At 36.8% G+C, this 14,831-nt stretch overlaps 1 protein-coding gene across 7 annotated transcripts in view; it reads left to right on the top strand.

Moving 5' to 3' along the window:
- Positions 1 to 14,545, top strand: part of LOC132818313 (centrosomal protein of 170 kDa protein B-like) — a 95,342-nt gene extending 80,797 nt beyond the window's left edge. For all 7 annotated transcript variants that reach the window (XM_060829196.1, XM_060829195.1, XM_060829201.1 and 4 more), the window contains 4 exons: positions 5,506 to 5,594; positions 8,382 to 8,475; positions 10,919 to 10,970; positions 11,221 to 14,545. In XM_060829196.1, coding sequence (XP_060685179.1) covers positions 5,506 to 5,594; positions 8,382 to 8,475; positions 10,919 to 10,970; positions 11,221 to 11,507 — 522 coding nt within the window. In that variant the 3' untranslated portion in view covers positions 11,508 to 14,545. The remainder of the gene's footprint in view (positions 1 to 5,505; positions 5,595 to 8,381; positions 8,476 to 10,918; positions 10,971 to 11,220) is intronic.
- The last annotated feature ends 286 nt before the right edge of the window (positions 14,546 to 14,831 follow it).

The raw sequence follows: 14,831 nt of genomic DNA, 5'->3' as shown, positions 1-14,831 counted from the left end.
CCCGTAGTGTTATGTGAAGGGGTAAATGTAAGGGAATGGGTCTGGGTGGGTTGCGCTTCAGAGGGTCGGTGTGGACTTGTTGGGCCGAAGGGCCTGTTTCCACACTGTAAGTAATCTAATCTAATCTAATCTAACCTTGTTAATCCCACTCACTAGCCTCTTCTCCATTTTTCTCTTTCAGCTTTTTGCTTTTGTAAGCTTCTATTGAAGCTCATTCCACCATCCTGTCAGCCAATGTTCAAAATCTTAACCATTCATTGCATCATTGTTTTTTTTCTTCTTGTAATCTGATTCTTTTACTAATCTCTTCAAATCTGTTTAGTTATTGCCCTTTCAGTTGTGTGTTTTTTTTTAAGTCTTATTATTTACTTAATCTGAATCTTTCATGATTTTAAACACTTTATCAAATTTTGTCTGCTTTAAAGAAAGCAGCCCCACCTCCTTCACAAGTATATTACTGCAGATGCTGGAAATCTGAAATAAAAACAGGAAATAGCTGGAAATACTCAGCAGGTCAGGCAATATCTGTGGAGAGATATTGTCTGAACTGCCAATTAATGTTTCTCTCTCCACAGATGTTGCCTGAACTGCGAAGTATTCCAGCACTTCCTGTTTCTATAGTTGAGCAATGTAACTGTAATCTTTATCCATGCATTGTAGTCCTAAATTAATCTCTGTATCCTCTCCAGTAGGATATCCTCTTCACTAGTTGAACTAGTGGTTTATGTAGATTCATGATAACATTGCAATGTTAATTTATAAAACCCAGTGTTCTATTCGTCCTGTGTTTTTTTTAAAACAAAATCTTTAATATGTCCTGTCACTTGCAAAGATTTGTGCACAACAATTTGTGCAGATCCTCTCTTGTTGCCCTCCTCTTCCCCCCACCCCCCCACCCCACCCCCAAATGATACAATTTAGGTGTCAAACCTCATTCTTCTGGCTATAATGTATCACCTCACACTTTTCTGCTTTGTTTTTCCATCTGTCTTATCTCCTCCTATTTCTTCACCTGCCTGTAGCCATTTGAAGTCGACTTCTATCTTCATCGGTGCTTATTATACTTCGAAGTTATGTGGTATCTGCAGGTTACAAAATAGTGTCTTCATACTCGAAAGCTAAGAGTCCAATGTATGTTAAGAACTCTATGGTCTGGATACTGAACCCTGGGTAAAATCACAATTTACTACTATCCAGTCTGAAAAATAGCCTTTCACTATAATATTCTATGTTCATATCTTGGCCAATCCAGTATCCATGTTGTTACTGCTTTTGTCTTCAAATTTGTTAATCAGTCTGTTCTTAGAAAATCCATATCAACAACATTAATTGTACCGCCACTTCATGTTATATTATCGAGGTTATGATATGCAATACATACTGTAAGATCCTAAGCTGTTTATAGAGTTAATTTTAATACTGCAAATCAAAAATAGATGCCTATTACAATAAGTAAACTGCTTGCAAGTTTAGTTTTATTAATTCATTACTAACCCAATAGCACAAAAGTGAGTGCTTAAGCTTCAACCTAGAGCAAAATGAATTCTCTCTTTTGTTTTGTGAAATGTTGTTATCAGCAGTTGAGATGTTTGTACTGAGGAACTTCAGTTGAGATGTTCGTACTGAGCCCTTCTTCATTCCTGAAGAAGGGCTCATGCCCGAAACGTCGATTCTCCTGCTCCTTGGATGCAGCGCTTTTCCAGCAACACCTTTTCGTGTCTGCACTGAGGAACGGTCCACTTTGAATTGTAGATGCTAATAGTAGAGTTAGATGCAGATTGAACATTTACTTTGTATTTCCAATCAGTGTCACTGGGATAAAATCCTGAAACACAGCCCCACCACATGGACCGCAGCAGTTCAAGAAGTCAGCTCATCACTTTTTATGGGCAATGAGAGATGAAAATAAATGCTGGCCTTGCCAGCCAAATGCAAGATTAGTTTTGTAAAAATGACTTTGCCCAATTTCAGCATGGTGCCAACCATCTAACTGATGCCCACCAAAAACCAATCACTGTCAAATTGGAGACAATTTACTATTATTGGCACTTCATTGAGTATGTACAGCCAGCTGTCATTTGAGACCTTTATAGGCAGTAGACAGAGTATATATCAGCTCTGAAAGTCTAGACTGGAAGTTAACCTAAGTGACAAAATGAAAATGTCAAAGAAATAACCATTATAGTAATAAATCAAACTTTAACTCAATAGTTTTCATATATCTGGTTGCTTTCTGCCTCCATTCTGCTTTTTATTTTAACTACTTCATTTCTGTCTAATTTATCTTTACCAGCTATTCTAAACCTTGATCCAGATTTATTAGGGCATTTTGTGATGTTTCTGTTGGATAAAAGTTGTGCATTTAGGTTAAATAAAAATTGTACATTAAGCCACTGAAATTGAGAGCTAACAATGGTGCATTATAGAATCCCTACAGTGTTGGAACAGGCTATTTGGCCCAACAAGTCCACACTGACCCTCCGAAGAGTAATTCACCCAGACCCATCTCCTACCCTATTACTCTACACTTTAACCCAGACTAATGCACCTAACCTTCACATCCCTTGAATGCTATGGGCAATTTAGCAAGGTCAATACCCCTAACCTGCATGTCTTTGGATTGTGAGAAGAAACTGGAGCACCCAGAGGAAACCAAGGCAAACACAGGAAGAATGTCCAAGCTGCCCACAGACAGTCATCTGAGGCTGGAATCAAAACTGGGTCCCTGGCGCAGTGAGGTAGCAGTGCTAACCGCTGAACCACCAAACTGCCCATAATGGCAGCAGACATCTGGAAACTAGGTGATAGTAAGGCCACTACCTGTATCCCATTAATCAGTAAAACTAAAGAATTGAGAAATAAACACAAAGCATTTTGAAGAAGGACAACTTAGGCTGATTTCCATGTCAAATTCAGTATGGAATAATAAATGAGAATGGGAAGGAACAATTACAAATGAGAAAAAGAGGACTGATTAAAGACAATAGTTAGAATTTAAATATCTAATTTTAACTTCTTTTTAAGAAAAAATTACCACTGAAGATTCCACTTTATATACTTTGAACGAGAGAGGTTAATGGTGCTCATTAAAAATTATTACATCATTAAAAATCTGCTGATAATTTCTAAATATAATTTTTCTGGGTCAATTTAATGCATGACCAACACGTAAATGCAACAATTGTTGAAAATCGTAGGGAGATTAAGGAAAAGGAGGAGTTTTCACTAGCTTAGAGGTAGAGCAGCACAAATCGGCCATCAACTCATTGTGATTCACAGTACATGAGGTTTCATGACGTCACAAGTTATTGCTGGATTTTTTGGCATTTGTAATAACTTTTTCTAATTCGTTCATGGGGTATGGGCATCATGAACTGGCCAACCATTTATTGCCCATTCTGAGATGCCCTTGAGAAGATAATGGTGGTGGTGGTAGTGGTGAACTGCCTTGTTAAACTGCTATAGTTCATTTGGTGTAGGTACGTTCATAATGCACTTAGTTTCAGGATTCTGATCCAGTGACACTGATAGACAATGAGATGTTTCCTAGTCAGGACGGTGATTGACTTGGAGGGGAACTTTATAGATGCTGGTGTTTGCATATAACTCCTGCTTTTGATTTTCTAGATGGTAGAGTTCATGAGTTTGGAAGGTGCTGTTGAAGGAACCTTAGTGAATTTCTACAGTGCATTTGTTGCTTGCTTGCGTTTTTCACAGTTTTGCTTTTTAGTTTCACCAGGCTGACACCTCAATTTTAGGGATACCTGATTCTGTTCCTGGCATTCCCTCCTGCACTCTCAATTGAGCAGGAATTGATCCAAAGACTTGATGGTAATGGTTGAGTGAGGGATGTGCAAGGCCATGTGGTTGCAAATTTGCTGACACCCAATGCTGCTGGCCCATAGTCATGAGTTGTTAGATCTGTTCAAAATCTATTCCATTTAGCAGAGTTGTCTGAGCTTTAATCATTTTTAAAGGGAGAGGATCCAAATATAAGAAGATGACTACAAACTGATATCACCATCTATTTTGTCCCAGCAAATTAGGGCTTGGCATTTTAAACTTTGTATTGGAATGATCAGTTTATTTCTGAATAAGAGTTTTGCAGGGAGTTAGGACTCAATACTATGATTACACCCCGTTTGGAAATTGCACTAAATATTAATCAAAGTCCATCATTAGTTGATGTTGCAGGAGTTCTAGGCCAGAATGGAAAACATTTATAATAAATTTGTTTAAGAACCGTTTTAAAGATTGTCAATGACTAATTCTAAGCTTTTGTTTAATATTAGAAATTTGTACATTTATTTAAATTCCCTTTTCACATTCAAACAAGAGAGGTTATGTTTGGAACTTCCACACAAATAATAGTTATTCATATTGAATTTGTTCAAAGTTAACCATGTTCAACTTCAAGTTTGTATTCCCAATTTTAAAATATTCTTCATGACCAAAACTATTTTAATCACAAAAATTAGAAGAATACAGCAAGTCTCAAATACTTACTTCAGTTATAAGCATTCCTTATTTAGGAGTTTAAAATATATTTTAAATTTTAAATTTTGAAAATTGAGTTCAGTTGGCTGAACAGCAGCTTTGTCAAGCAGTGATGCCAACACGCATTGGTTCAGTTCCAGTGCTGGCTGTGGTTACCCTGAAGGACTGACTCTCCATCTCAATCCCTCCCTTCACCTGAGGCGAGGTGTCACTCGGGTTAAGCTGCCACCACCAGTTGTGTTTCTGAGTGCAGCTCTGTGGTCTGCTAGGGCTATGGCAACTTTATCCATTTGGTTGCACATTCACTGGAAACTGAATATTTTAAAGGTTGTCTGTAATTTGAAGATTGCCAGAAATTTAATTGAATCAGGGAATATTAAAGATCCTTGTATAGCTGCAAGATAGTGTTGTTGTTTATTGGAGTGGTGCAGAGAAGGAATGAATAGGTTGTCATTCCATTCTGTTCTTATTGTGTAAGCTGTCTGGAAATGGTTACACAGTTCCCAGTATCCTTTTGAGTTCATGGTGACGTGCATTCTTGATGGACCTCTATTGACGTAGAGTTCACCATCTGACCATTGTGAGTAAAATGTAGTTTGCAGCTTGTGGTTGTGCTAACACTTGGATTACAGAAGGGGTTTGTACCTCAGTATTTGCATCTGCAAGCATAGGCCTGGATTCTTTTGTGATTAAACAATACTAATAGTAACTGCTTTAGAGAAAACATGAAACCTGCAAAACATTGGCAGAGTACTGTACGCCTGTTGTTTTAGCTTGCGCTAGCCCTCATGTTCAGTTTCGTGTTAATTGTGCATTTATGATTGCATCTTCCCTGTAATGTCCTTGTTTTTATTTTTTTTTGAAAGCTATATGACGTCTGCAGCTATTCTGAAACCTGCATTAAGTTTAAACCTAACCTATAGTTCTCTAATTGCAATTTTATTTTTGAAATATGTGACTGAAACTGAATGTTAACCTTACACATACTAAGCATGTGTCACATTTTAGGTCATACTAGATAACTTGATGTGGAACTCAGTATCCCAGCTGTCACAGTTCATACGAGAAAATATGGAGCAAACTGCAGCAAAAATAAAGTGAGTAAATTGCTGCCATGTTTTCTGATTTAGTACATGTCACTGTAGATAATTATAGCTTGTACTCTTCCAAAATGTGATGACGAAGCATGACAAAACTTGTTATGTAATCTCACCAGCAGTACTCAGATTAGGCTAGATGAAATAATCACTAGTCTACTGTCTGTCATGTTCATTAATATAGTCTTAAAAATGTACCTCTAAGTTTAGGTAGCAAATAAGGGGAAAGTTGTTCTACAAGCCATTAACAGGCTGCTCTTCAATTCTCTTTCATAGCAAAGTTACAATGAAAGTTCCTGAAGCTTACATATTGTGAGAAGAATGCAGATGGTATGGTGTCTGGGTAGTTCAATAATTCACTCAATTCAGTAGTTTACTAGCAAAACTGTATTATAGAGTCATACAGCACAGAAACTGACTTTTTGGTCCAACCAGTCCATGCTGACCATAATTCCAGACTAAAGCAATCCCACCTGTCTGTGCTTGACCCAAATCTCTCCAAATCTTTCTTATTCATATACTTATCTAAATGTCTTTTAAACATTGTAAGTGTACCACATCTGCCACTTCCTGTGGAAGTTCATTCCATACAGGAGCAATTCTGAGTTTAAACGTTGTCCCTCATGTCCATTTTAAATTTTCCACACCTCACCTTAAAAATGTCACCCCTAGTCTTGAAATCTTCCACTCTAGGGAAAAGGCAGCTGCCATTCATCTAATTATACCCCTCATGATTTTAAAAACAAGGTCACCCCTCAACCTCCTACTCTTCAGGGAAAAAATCCTAGTCTGTCCAGCCTCTCCCAATAACTCACACCTTCCATTCCCAGCAACATCCTGGTAAATCTTTTCTGAATCCTCTCCAACTTGCTAATACCCTTCCAATAACAGGGCAACTGGAACTGGGTGCATATCCAGAACAGACCTCACCAACATCATTACAAGCTTAACCTGACTTCCCAACCCCTGTACTCAGATGTCTGAGTCATGAGCATGCTGAACACCTTCTTAACCACCCAGTCTACATGTGATGCAAACTCCAAAGAATTATGTACCTGAACCAAAGGCCTCTCTGTTCTACAACACCACCCAAAGCCCTACTTTTAATTATATAGGTGTAATCCTTATTTGTTTTACCAAAATGCAAGACCTTGCATTTATCCAAATTAAATTCCATTTTTCACTCTTTGGCCTATTGGCCCAACTGATCAAGATCTTGTATAATCTCAGATAACCTTCTTTACTGTCCATTACACCACCAATCTTTATGACATCTGCAAATTTACTATCCATGCTTGTTCATCTAATTCATGTATATAAATGACAAACAAAAGCAGACCCAGCACCGATGCCAACAAAAATCAAAATTGCTGGAAAAGCTCAATAGGTCTGGCAGTATCTGTGAAGAGAGATCAGAGCTAACATTTTGGAACTGATCCCAAGGGAACATCATCGGTATCAGGCATGCAGTCCAAGGCAACAAACATCCACCACCAAGCTCACCCTGAATCCCATGTGATCTAATTTTTCTAATTAGTCTACCGTGCAGAACTTTTCAAAGGCTTTACTGAAGTCCAAGAAAACCACATCCACAGCTCTGCCTTCATCAATCTTTTGGTTACTTCCTCAAAAACTCAATCATGATGGCAAGAGATGATTTCTCTCGCACAAAGCCATGCTGATTATCCCGAATTATTTCTTGCCTGTCCAAATGCATGTAAATCATATCTTTCAGAATCACATCCAGTCCGATGTCAGACTCTCAGAAATATAGTTCCCAGGATTCTCTTTACATCTCTTTTCAAACAAAGGCACATCAGCAACTGTCCAGTTATCTGGCATCTCGTCTGTAGTTAGAGAAAGTACCAATATTGAAAGGGGCCTCACAATTTCCTCGCTAACTTCCCACAACGTCCTGAGATACACAAGATCAGATCTTGTTGATTTATCCACCTTTATGTTTTCTAAGACTTCCAACAAATCCTCACTGTCATGTGTTTACACATGGCATTTCCAATCAGGGTTATTGCAGTCTCTTTAAATACTTATATGTGCTAACTTTACTATTTTCCAAACTTCAGTCTTTTCCATTATCTGTCAATGTTACGACAGACACTTGATTTCAAGCTGGTTATTGTCCTTCTCTCACCCAGTTTTTGCTTTTCTTAGACCAGATTGAAGCTTACAAGGTGGCATGGTGGCTAAGTGGTTAGCACTGCTGCCTCACAGCACCAAGGACCTGGGTTCGATTCCTGCCTCAGGGGCCTGACTGTGTGGAATTTGCACATTCTCCCCCTGTCAAATTAGGTAAATTGGCCATGCTAAATTACCCATAGTGTTAGGTGCATTAGTCAGGGGTAAAAATAGGGTAGGGGAATGGTTCTGGGTGGGTTACTCTGATGAAGGTCGGGATGGACGTATTGGGCCAAATGGTCTGTTTCCACACTGTAGATAATCTAATCAAATTTTCTCCTGAACTCCTGCCCTATCAGGGCTGTTGGTTCTAAAAAGGACAGGGTTTGAAGGGTGAAATTTGACTTCAGTTGTAGCGCTGCTCATTTTTCCTTTCCATTCTAATTAATGGAAACAACCCTAGTCTAAAACAGCAGTTTCCTACCCACTCCTTGACCAACTTGTTACATTTTTTGATGTGATATTAAACTACCTTATACAGTGAGATAAATTTAGTACTAAGGTGTAGTAATAGTAATATGAAGTGCAAATGTTTATTTGTAACATTTTTTACATTATTATCTCATGTAAAATTTACTTTTGTTGTTTGTTTAGAATTCTGTTCCAAAACAAGGATAGAAATTGGGATGACATTGAGGCCAAAATAAATTCTGAAAATGAAGTGCCAATTCTCAAAACATCAAATAAGGTATTTTACTCAAATGTAGCTTTCTGCTTTTACCTTGGATTGTGTCTATTTTATACTTTTACACTAGTCAGAGGAATAGTTGAAGCAAGGTATTGGCTCGGTCAGTGTTGCAAGCCTGTACTCATAATCTGGATTCCAAATTCATTTCTTAATACTGGAATTGATCACTGTTTGTTCATGCCTGGACTTTCTTGCTCTTGTGAAAGTGCTGACTTCCACTGGCCATCCCTGACGGACCACCCAATTGTTAATTGATCTGTCTCTTTAGATAACCAGTGCAACTGCTGCAATAGCTGAAAATTCTCTCCCCAGTTGGCATCTACACTTTGTGTTCCATTCACTTAACTAACACCCCCACAATCTCTGTGTTTGTGATTAGCTAACTAAGCACTGAAAGATATTCAAAACTGTGCCCTCTCTATTTTGTAGGATTAAGTTGCTTACTGTTTTTGTTCAAAAAACTGTTAAGGATCTCCTAACAGTAAGTTAGCTCGGTTGGCTGGACAGCTGGTTTGGAATGCAGAGGTTTGCCAAAAGCATGAGTTCGGTTTCCACACGGGGCCAGAGGTCACCATGACAGACTCTGCTCCTCAGCCCCTCCCCTTGCCTGAGGCAAGGTGGCCCTTAGGTTAATGCACCACAATCTTCTCTATTTAATAGAAGAGCAGTTGTATTGTTTAAGACTATTGTGGCATGACCTTTTGTTTGTTAAGATTAAATGTTTGCCATGTTTGTTAATAATTAATTTGAGTAGATTCCACATTGTGTTTGTATATTGTCTTGTTATTTATCCAGTTCTCAACGGACATAATAGTCAGGGTATTACTTCCATTAAAATATTTTAATTATTATTGAATATAGAACGGTGAATAAAAATATTGGAATGGTCCATCATTACAGACAACGCTGTCACAGTAAACTGTTTATTAACTGGCACCTATGGGAGCAGGAGCATGCCAGTTGATCAAATATTCTGATTGATTCTGTGGACCTCTTTATCAATGTTACACATATATTAAGTAATAAAAAACATAATGTGGGAGGTGTATATATCCCTGTAATACTTTATTTACAATATAAATCATTTAAATAATAATGTAGTTTCTCCTTAAATAAAACTTATCAGACAGCCTTCTCATTTGTACCTTCAACTGACTTCTTGAACTTCGCAGAGATTGTGATTACACAGTGAACTTCTGGTATTTGAGGTATATGATTTTTGCCAGCTTATCAAGAGTGCAGGTTCATAGTGTGTTAAAATGAAGTTTGCTGTACTTTGAATTCTGTAAAATCTAAATGCAGAAATTATCTATTCATCCCAATTAGTCAATGCAATGTTTCTACTCTAAATAGGATGCTTGTCCCTCTGCTTTATCTTCTTCAATTTCTTTGATTATCTATGGGTCCCATTCAATCTAGTTAAATGTGAAATCTGTAACATGGCATCTGGACCTGTGGTTTTGTCCTCACAGTTCACCAGTTTGTCCAATTTTTGATGAGGGGTACTGGGGTTGATTTGGGTGCATGGATTTCCAAAGTGCATTCATAAAGTGATATCCAATTGGCTCATCTGCAGGGTTGACCCATGTTAAAAGGGAAAATGGATGCATGGAGCCGAAGTTGTTGAATGACAGGAAGCAGAGTGTTGAGCAGCCTTTTTTTTCAGACTTCTGAAAGTTATGTTGGTGCTCCCAAGGTGGGTGGTGTTTGGGCATCTACCTGTGCATGGCATAATTTCAAAATTCACAGATGGCTCAACAACTTGAAAGTATAAGGGGATATGAGGCAAGTATTAATAGATGTTCAAGAAGGCACAGAGGCTACAGAGAGCTATTGATGGGAGTGAGTAACAAGATGGCAGATGGAGTATATTTTGAGATTGTATGAACTTATTCACTTTGGCCACTCAACCCTACTATTGTCAGTGTCTTTGCAGTAGCTATTCTGTGATTCTATCTTTTTATCCTGACTTCCCTCTTGACTTCTGTTGTTGCAAATTTCTCTTTCTTCATTAGGATTATATGGTATTATTTTTAAAAGATCAAGCACACACTTTAGTTAGGACTATTTTAGTTGTTAAATGCATCAAAATTACGTAGTCGGGACAGAACCAAATATATAGTAGACTCACCAACTTTAAGTGCATTAAAACGGTCATTGGATAAGCATATGGACGAGAATGGAATAGTGTAGGTTAGATGGGCTTCAGATTGGTTTCACAGGTCGGTGCAACACAGAGGGCTGAAGGGCCTGTACTACACTGTAATGTTCTCTGTATTCTGAGTTTGCATATGTCAGAAACAAGGTTGACATTTTATACCCTATGAAAATGATGTGTAGATTAAAATGAGTAATTCCCCCTCAAATCCAGATCCAAGTTCCAAATTTGTTAAAATGTTTTGATAACTGGTAATGTTCTGACTGTGTTTACTTTCTGTCCCAGGAGATATCCTCAATTTTTAAAGACTTGAGAAGAGTTCAAAAGCAATTAGATGGTTAGTAAAATTCATTGAAGCTGTCTTTGTAATTGATGGTTTGCTACATTAACAATTTTCTGCCATCAACCTGCATTCATTAGGAGTTGTATGGAGAGAAATTAGTCATTTGTTGGAAATCTGTCTGAAAAGTACTTCATCTGATGCACAATGTTATGTAATATTTGCTATGTAGTGTTGACTTCATTTAGAGACAAATTTGCTATCTTGTAAGAGGTATAGATGGATTAAAGTATTTGCTTTCTCACAGCAATCAACACAATCATTGATCCTGATGGATCTCTGGATGCCTTGACTGGTAATCAGATCTCGCCAATTTCTACTACTTCAATGAATATGAAAGAAAGGACTGCTAATACTGTGGACTCAAAAGATTTGCCAAAATCAGCAGCACAGATAGTGAAGGAATGTGCTCAGCAAGGTTCTAAACCATCCCAATTGTCTTCGGATGCTGACAGCATTGATTCTGACTCAGAGTGTAATACTCAATATACCATGATTGAGCCAAAAATGGAAGATACAGTCACTATGCTTTGAAAGAGCTATTTATTTTGGGCCATTATTTGACCAATGTGCATTGTCATTGTTGCTATGTGAGAGTGTGATTGTGAAAAAGCTGTATAAAATATTGCTGTTAATGTGACTGATCTATTGCACAAAAAAAAGCTTATTGAAAAAAATGGAAGTTGACAAAAAAACTTATTTTAATTAAGCTGTATAACATTTTGGCAACATTTATTCATCATAGAAGCAAAGTAAAATATGATTAAACTGAGAACATTTCAGTTTTAGGCCAAACTGTGCCATGTGAATACTATATAACATTATCATGCACTGAAGAGTATACTAGTTGCACAGGTTGTACAGTTGTTGCATGCCAGGATTCAGCACAAACCCAATTGAATAATGGCTGCATATTTAGTAAGTTGTTGCTTTTTTATATCAATGTTATGACAGGGACAGCCTAATACTTAATTCACATTTGTGGGTTAAATATTGAGTAAATATTCTGGAAAGGAGAAGTTTTCCTCTTACCAAAACTTTATCTAGTTTCTTAAATATTTATGGAATAAGTGATTAGATGTATTCAGATCAAGTACGTTGTATTATTTTGTCACATGGTACTATGCATGCTTAAGGTTTTTGTCACCTTTGAGGGTGATCAGGTTTTTATTTTGAGAAATGATCTCCATCCACATCCGTTCACTTGCGTAACAATTCTAAACCTTCTAATGTAAGATAAGTATTTCAAGCAAACGTGGCTTCTCTGGTCAGTCATTTCTAAAAGAGAGCAAATTAGAAATATTCCAATCTGAAGTGGTGATTCACAAATATATATCACATCACATTTTGAAATGTCAAGGTATAACTAGCAAAACACTGCCTTAGGAATTATTTTAGCTCATGTGTGATCAAAATAAATATTTATTTCTCTCACCAGTCTCCTTAGGATTGACCCCCTAATCTCTGTCCTCCAGCTGGAAGACCCTTTACATTGGCTAATGAACTTCTGTATTTTCAGTTCACTAGCGCTATCTTCTACTTAACTGGAAATTTGCTGTACTGCACAAAGTGGGTTCTCCACTCATTTATCAAGCATAAACTCACAGGATTCTCTCTGATTCTTAGGAATTGAGAAGAGTTTGTCTCAAAGGCATTTGAAGTTTAAAATAACTTCACATGAAAATAAAGTGCTGTAATGTGAGAGCAAATATAGTGTTGCAATGTTGTATGCTTGCAAAATAATTAAGTTAGTATAGATTTTGGAAAAACAAAATCAGTTCTAAACATGGCATGGAACTAGTTCCTCTAAAGGTGTAAGCGCACAGGTTTACATTTAGGCTTCAACATTTGTGATGTCAAACTTGGAAAAGAATTTGCTATCTCTAAAGTTGTTGAATTGTACAAAGCAGTTAAAATAACTTTTGGGTTTATTGTCTCAATAAGTGAAAACAAATATGATTTTTTGAAAAGGAGAATGGTATGAATTGTCATAATTGGTTACAGATATCTCTCGATGTCCTAATGATTAGTATGGTCAATACATCAGCGAAAAGTGTATAGTTGGATTGATAATTTGTGTATATTATGATACGTCTTACAACGGCACAATTATTTTAAATGCTTTGTCCTTATTATTAGATCAGAACGGTCCACCTTAGACAACACTAGAGCCAAAGATCAAATGATATGCTCTTAGCATTGCGTCTGTATTTATTAAATCAGTCTGCTTCTCCAATCAGTTGATTTATCAGAACTTGCAAAGATTTATGGAACAGTTCTGCAGTTAATACACACCTTTATGCACTAATTTCTAGATATGGAAACTGAGTAATAATAGCTTGAGATTACCTTTGGAACACTTTTTGCATCTGTATACTGTACGCATTGCACATCTCTGTCAGTTCCTATGCTGATGTGTCAAGGCAATTTTGTATACTTATCATAGCACAGAAACTGGTACAAGAGCGTGGTTGCAAGTTATTTTGGTGGTATGGAGGACAGCAATTATAGGTGTCTAACATTTTATATGTACAGCAATTATATGTATGATATGGATTCTTCCCCTCCCAGTGTATAGCTTATGTTCTGCACTTACCAGTGTTACCTTTTGTCTGCTATGTATGGTGGGAATCTGAGGTATGAGTGTACTAATGCAAGAATACATTATGTCAAGGGTGTTGCATTAAACTTATTGGTGATATTGCCTCTTACCATTCCCATATTCTACTTTAGTCAGGATATTGTTTTAAGTGGAATTTTATCCTTCAAAATGTGGTTAATTTTTGATTTTTATGTGCACCAAATATTTTTGATGCTTTCCTGTTAGATTTAACAAAAATGAATTGTTGCCTTTTTGGCTTGAACCTGTTCAGACTGTTTGACTACATACAGTAAACAGTGACTTTACTAATAGATCGTCAGCTGCTTTAAATGAGAGGCTAATATTGCTTATTTCAGCAGTTTGGGAACATATTGTATATTGCTAATGAAAAAAAATCTCTTGTATGTTCACAATTTAAATTTTTGAGGACATTGCTGTTTAATTGTTCACTATAATTTTGCCAAACAATCTGGAAGAACTTGACAAAAATATATCTGAAATTGATTAGTTGATATTAAAGTCAGACTGTAGTCTGCGTACATTAGATTTTCATAATGCAGGCGAATGCAATTATTTCACAATTAATGTACTCTGTTCATAAGTGATGTCCTGTGCTAAATTGTCAAAGCGCTTGTTAGCCTGCTGATGCTGTTTCTTTTCTTTAGTGATTTATTCATTATTCTGTGTGTAATAGTGTATTATCATGAGAAATGCAAAACGTACAGCTTTTATTTCCAGCTGGATCATGCCATTTTTGTACTGTTGTATTTCTGTATGCTGTCTAGCTTTCAATTTGGTGTATATTTCACTTTTTTGCACTGTTATATATAGCTGAGTATAATGAGCTTTCTTTAATTTTTGGCTGGAATCAAAGGTGTAATTTATTTTATCGCCTTACAATGAATGACATTGTAAATTTTGTTAGGATGAAAGTACTTCTGATTCTTAATTGTTTTGCACATCATGGTATAATTTTGAATAACTATTTAATTTTCTGTGGAAGTTGATTATAATAAACCATTCTTCATAGCAGTGAAATGTCTGTGTCATAGTGTCAGTGTTAACTATAATACTATACAGACAGTGCCACAATGTCCTGTAGCGTTTCCCAGTACAAACATCGCAATCCTTAATATAAATTGGGAAAAGTTGAGACCTCAACACTGATCCCCATGGCACATCAGTACCTCCCTCGTCTTGAATGATCTTTTTCTTTTGCTAGTCATCCCAACATGTATTGAAGAATTTTCCTGTAT

The sequence above is a fragment of the Hemiscyllium ocellatum genome, chromosome 8 (assembly GCF_020745735.1).
Source record: "Hemiscyllium ocellatum isolate sHemOce1 chromosome 8, sHemOce1.pat.X.cur, whole genome shotgun sequence".
NCBI lineage: Eukaryota > Metazoa > Chordata > Chondrichthyes > Orectolobiformes > Hemiscylliidae > Hemiscyllium > Hemiscyllium ocellatum.
The sequence above is the reverse complement of the archived record's forward strand: the minus strand, read 5'-3'. Positions and strand labels throughout refer to the sequence as shown.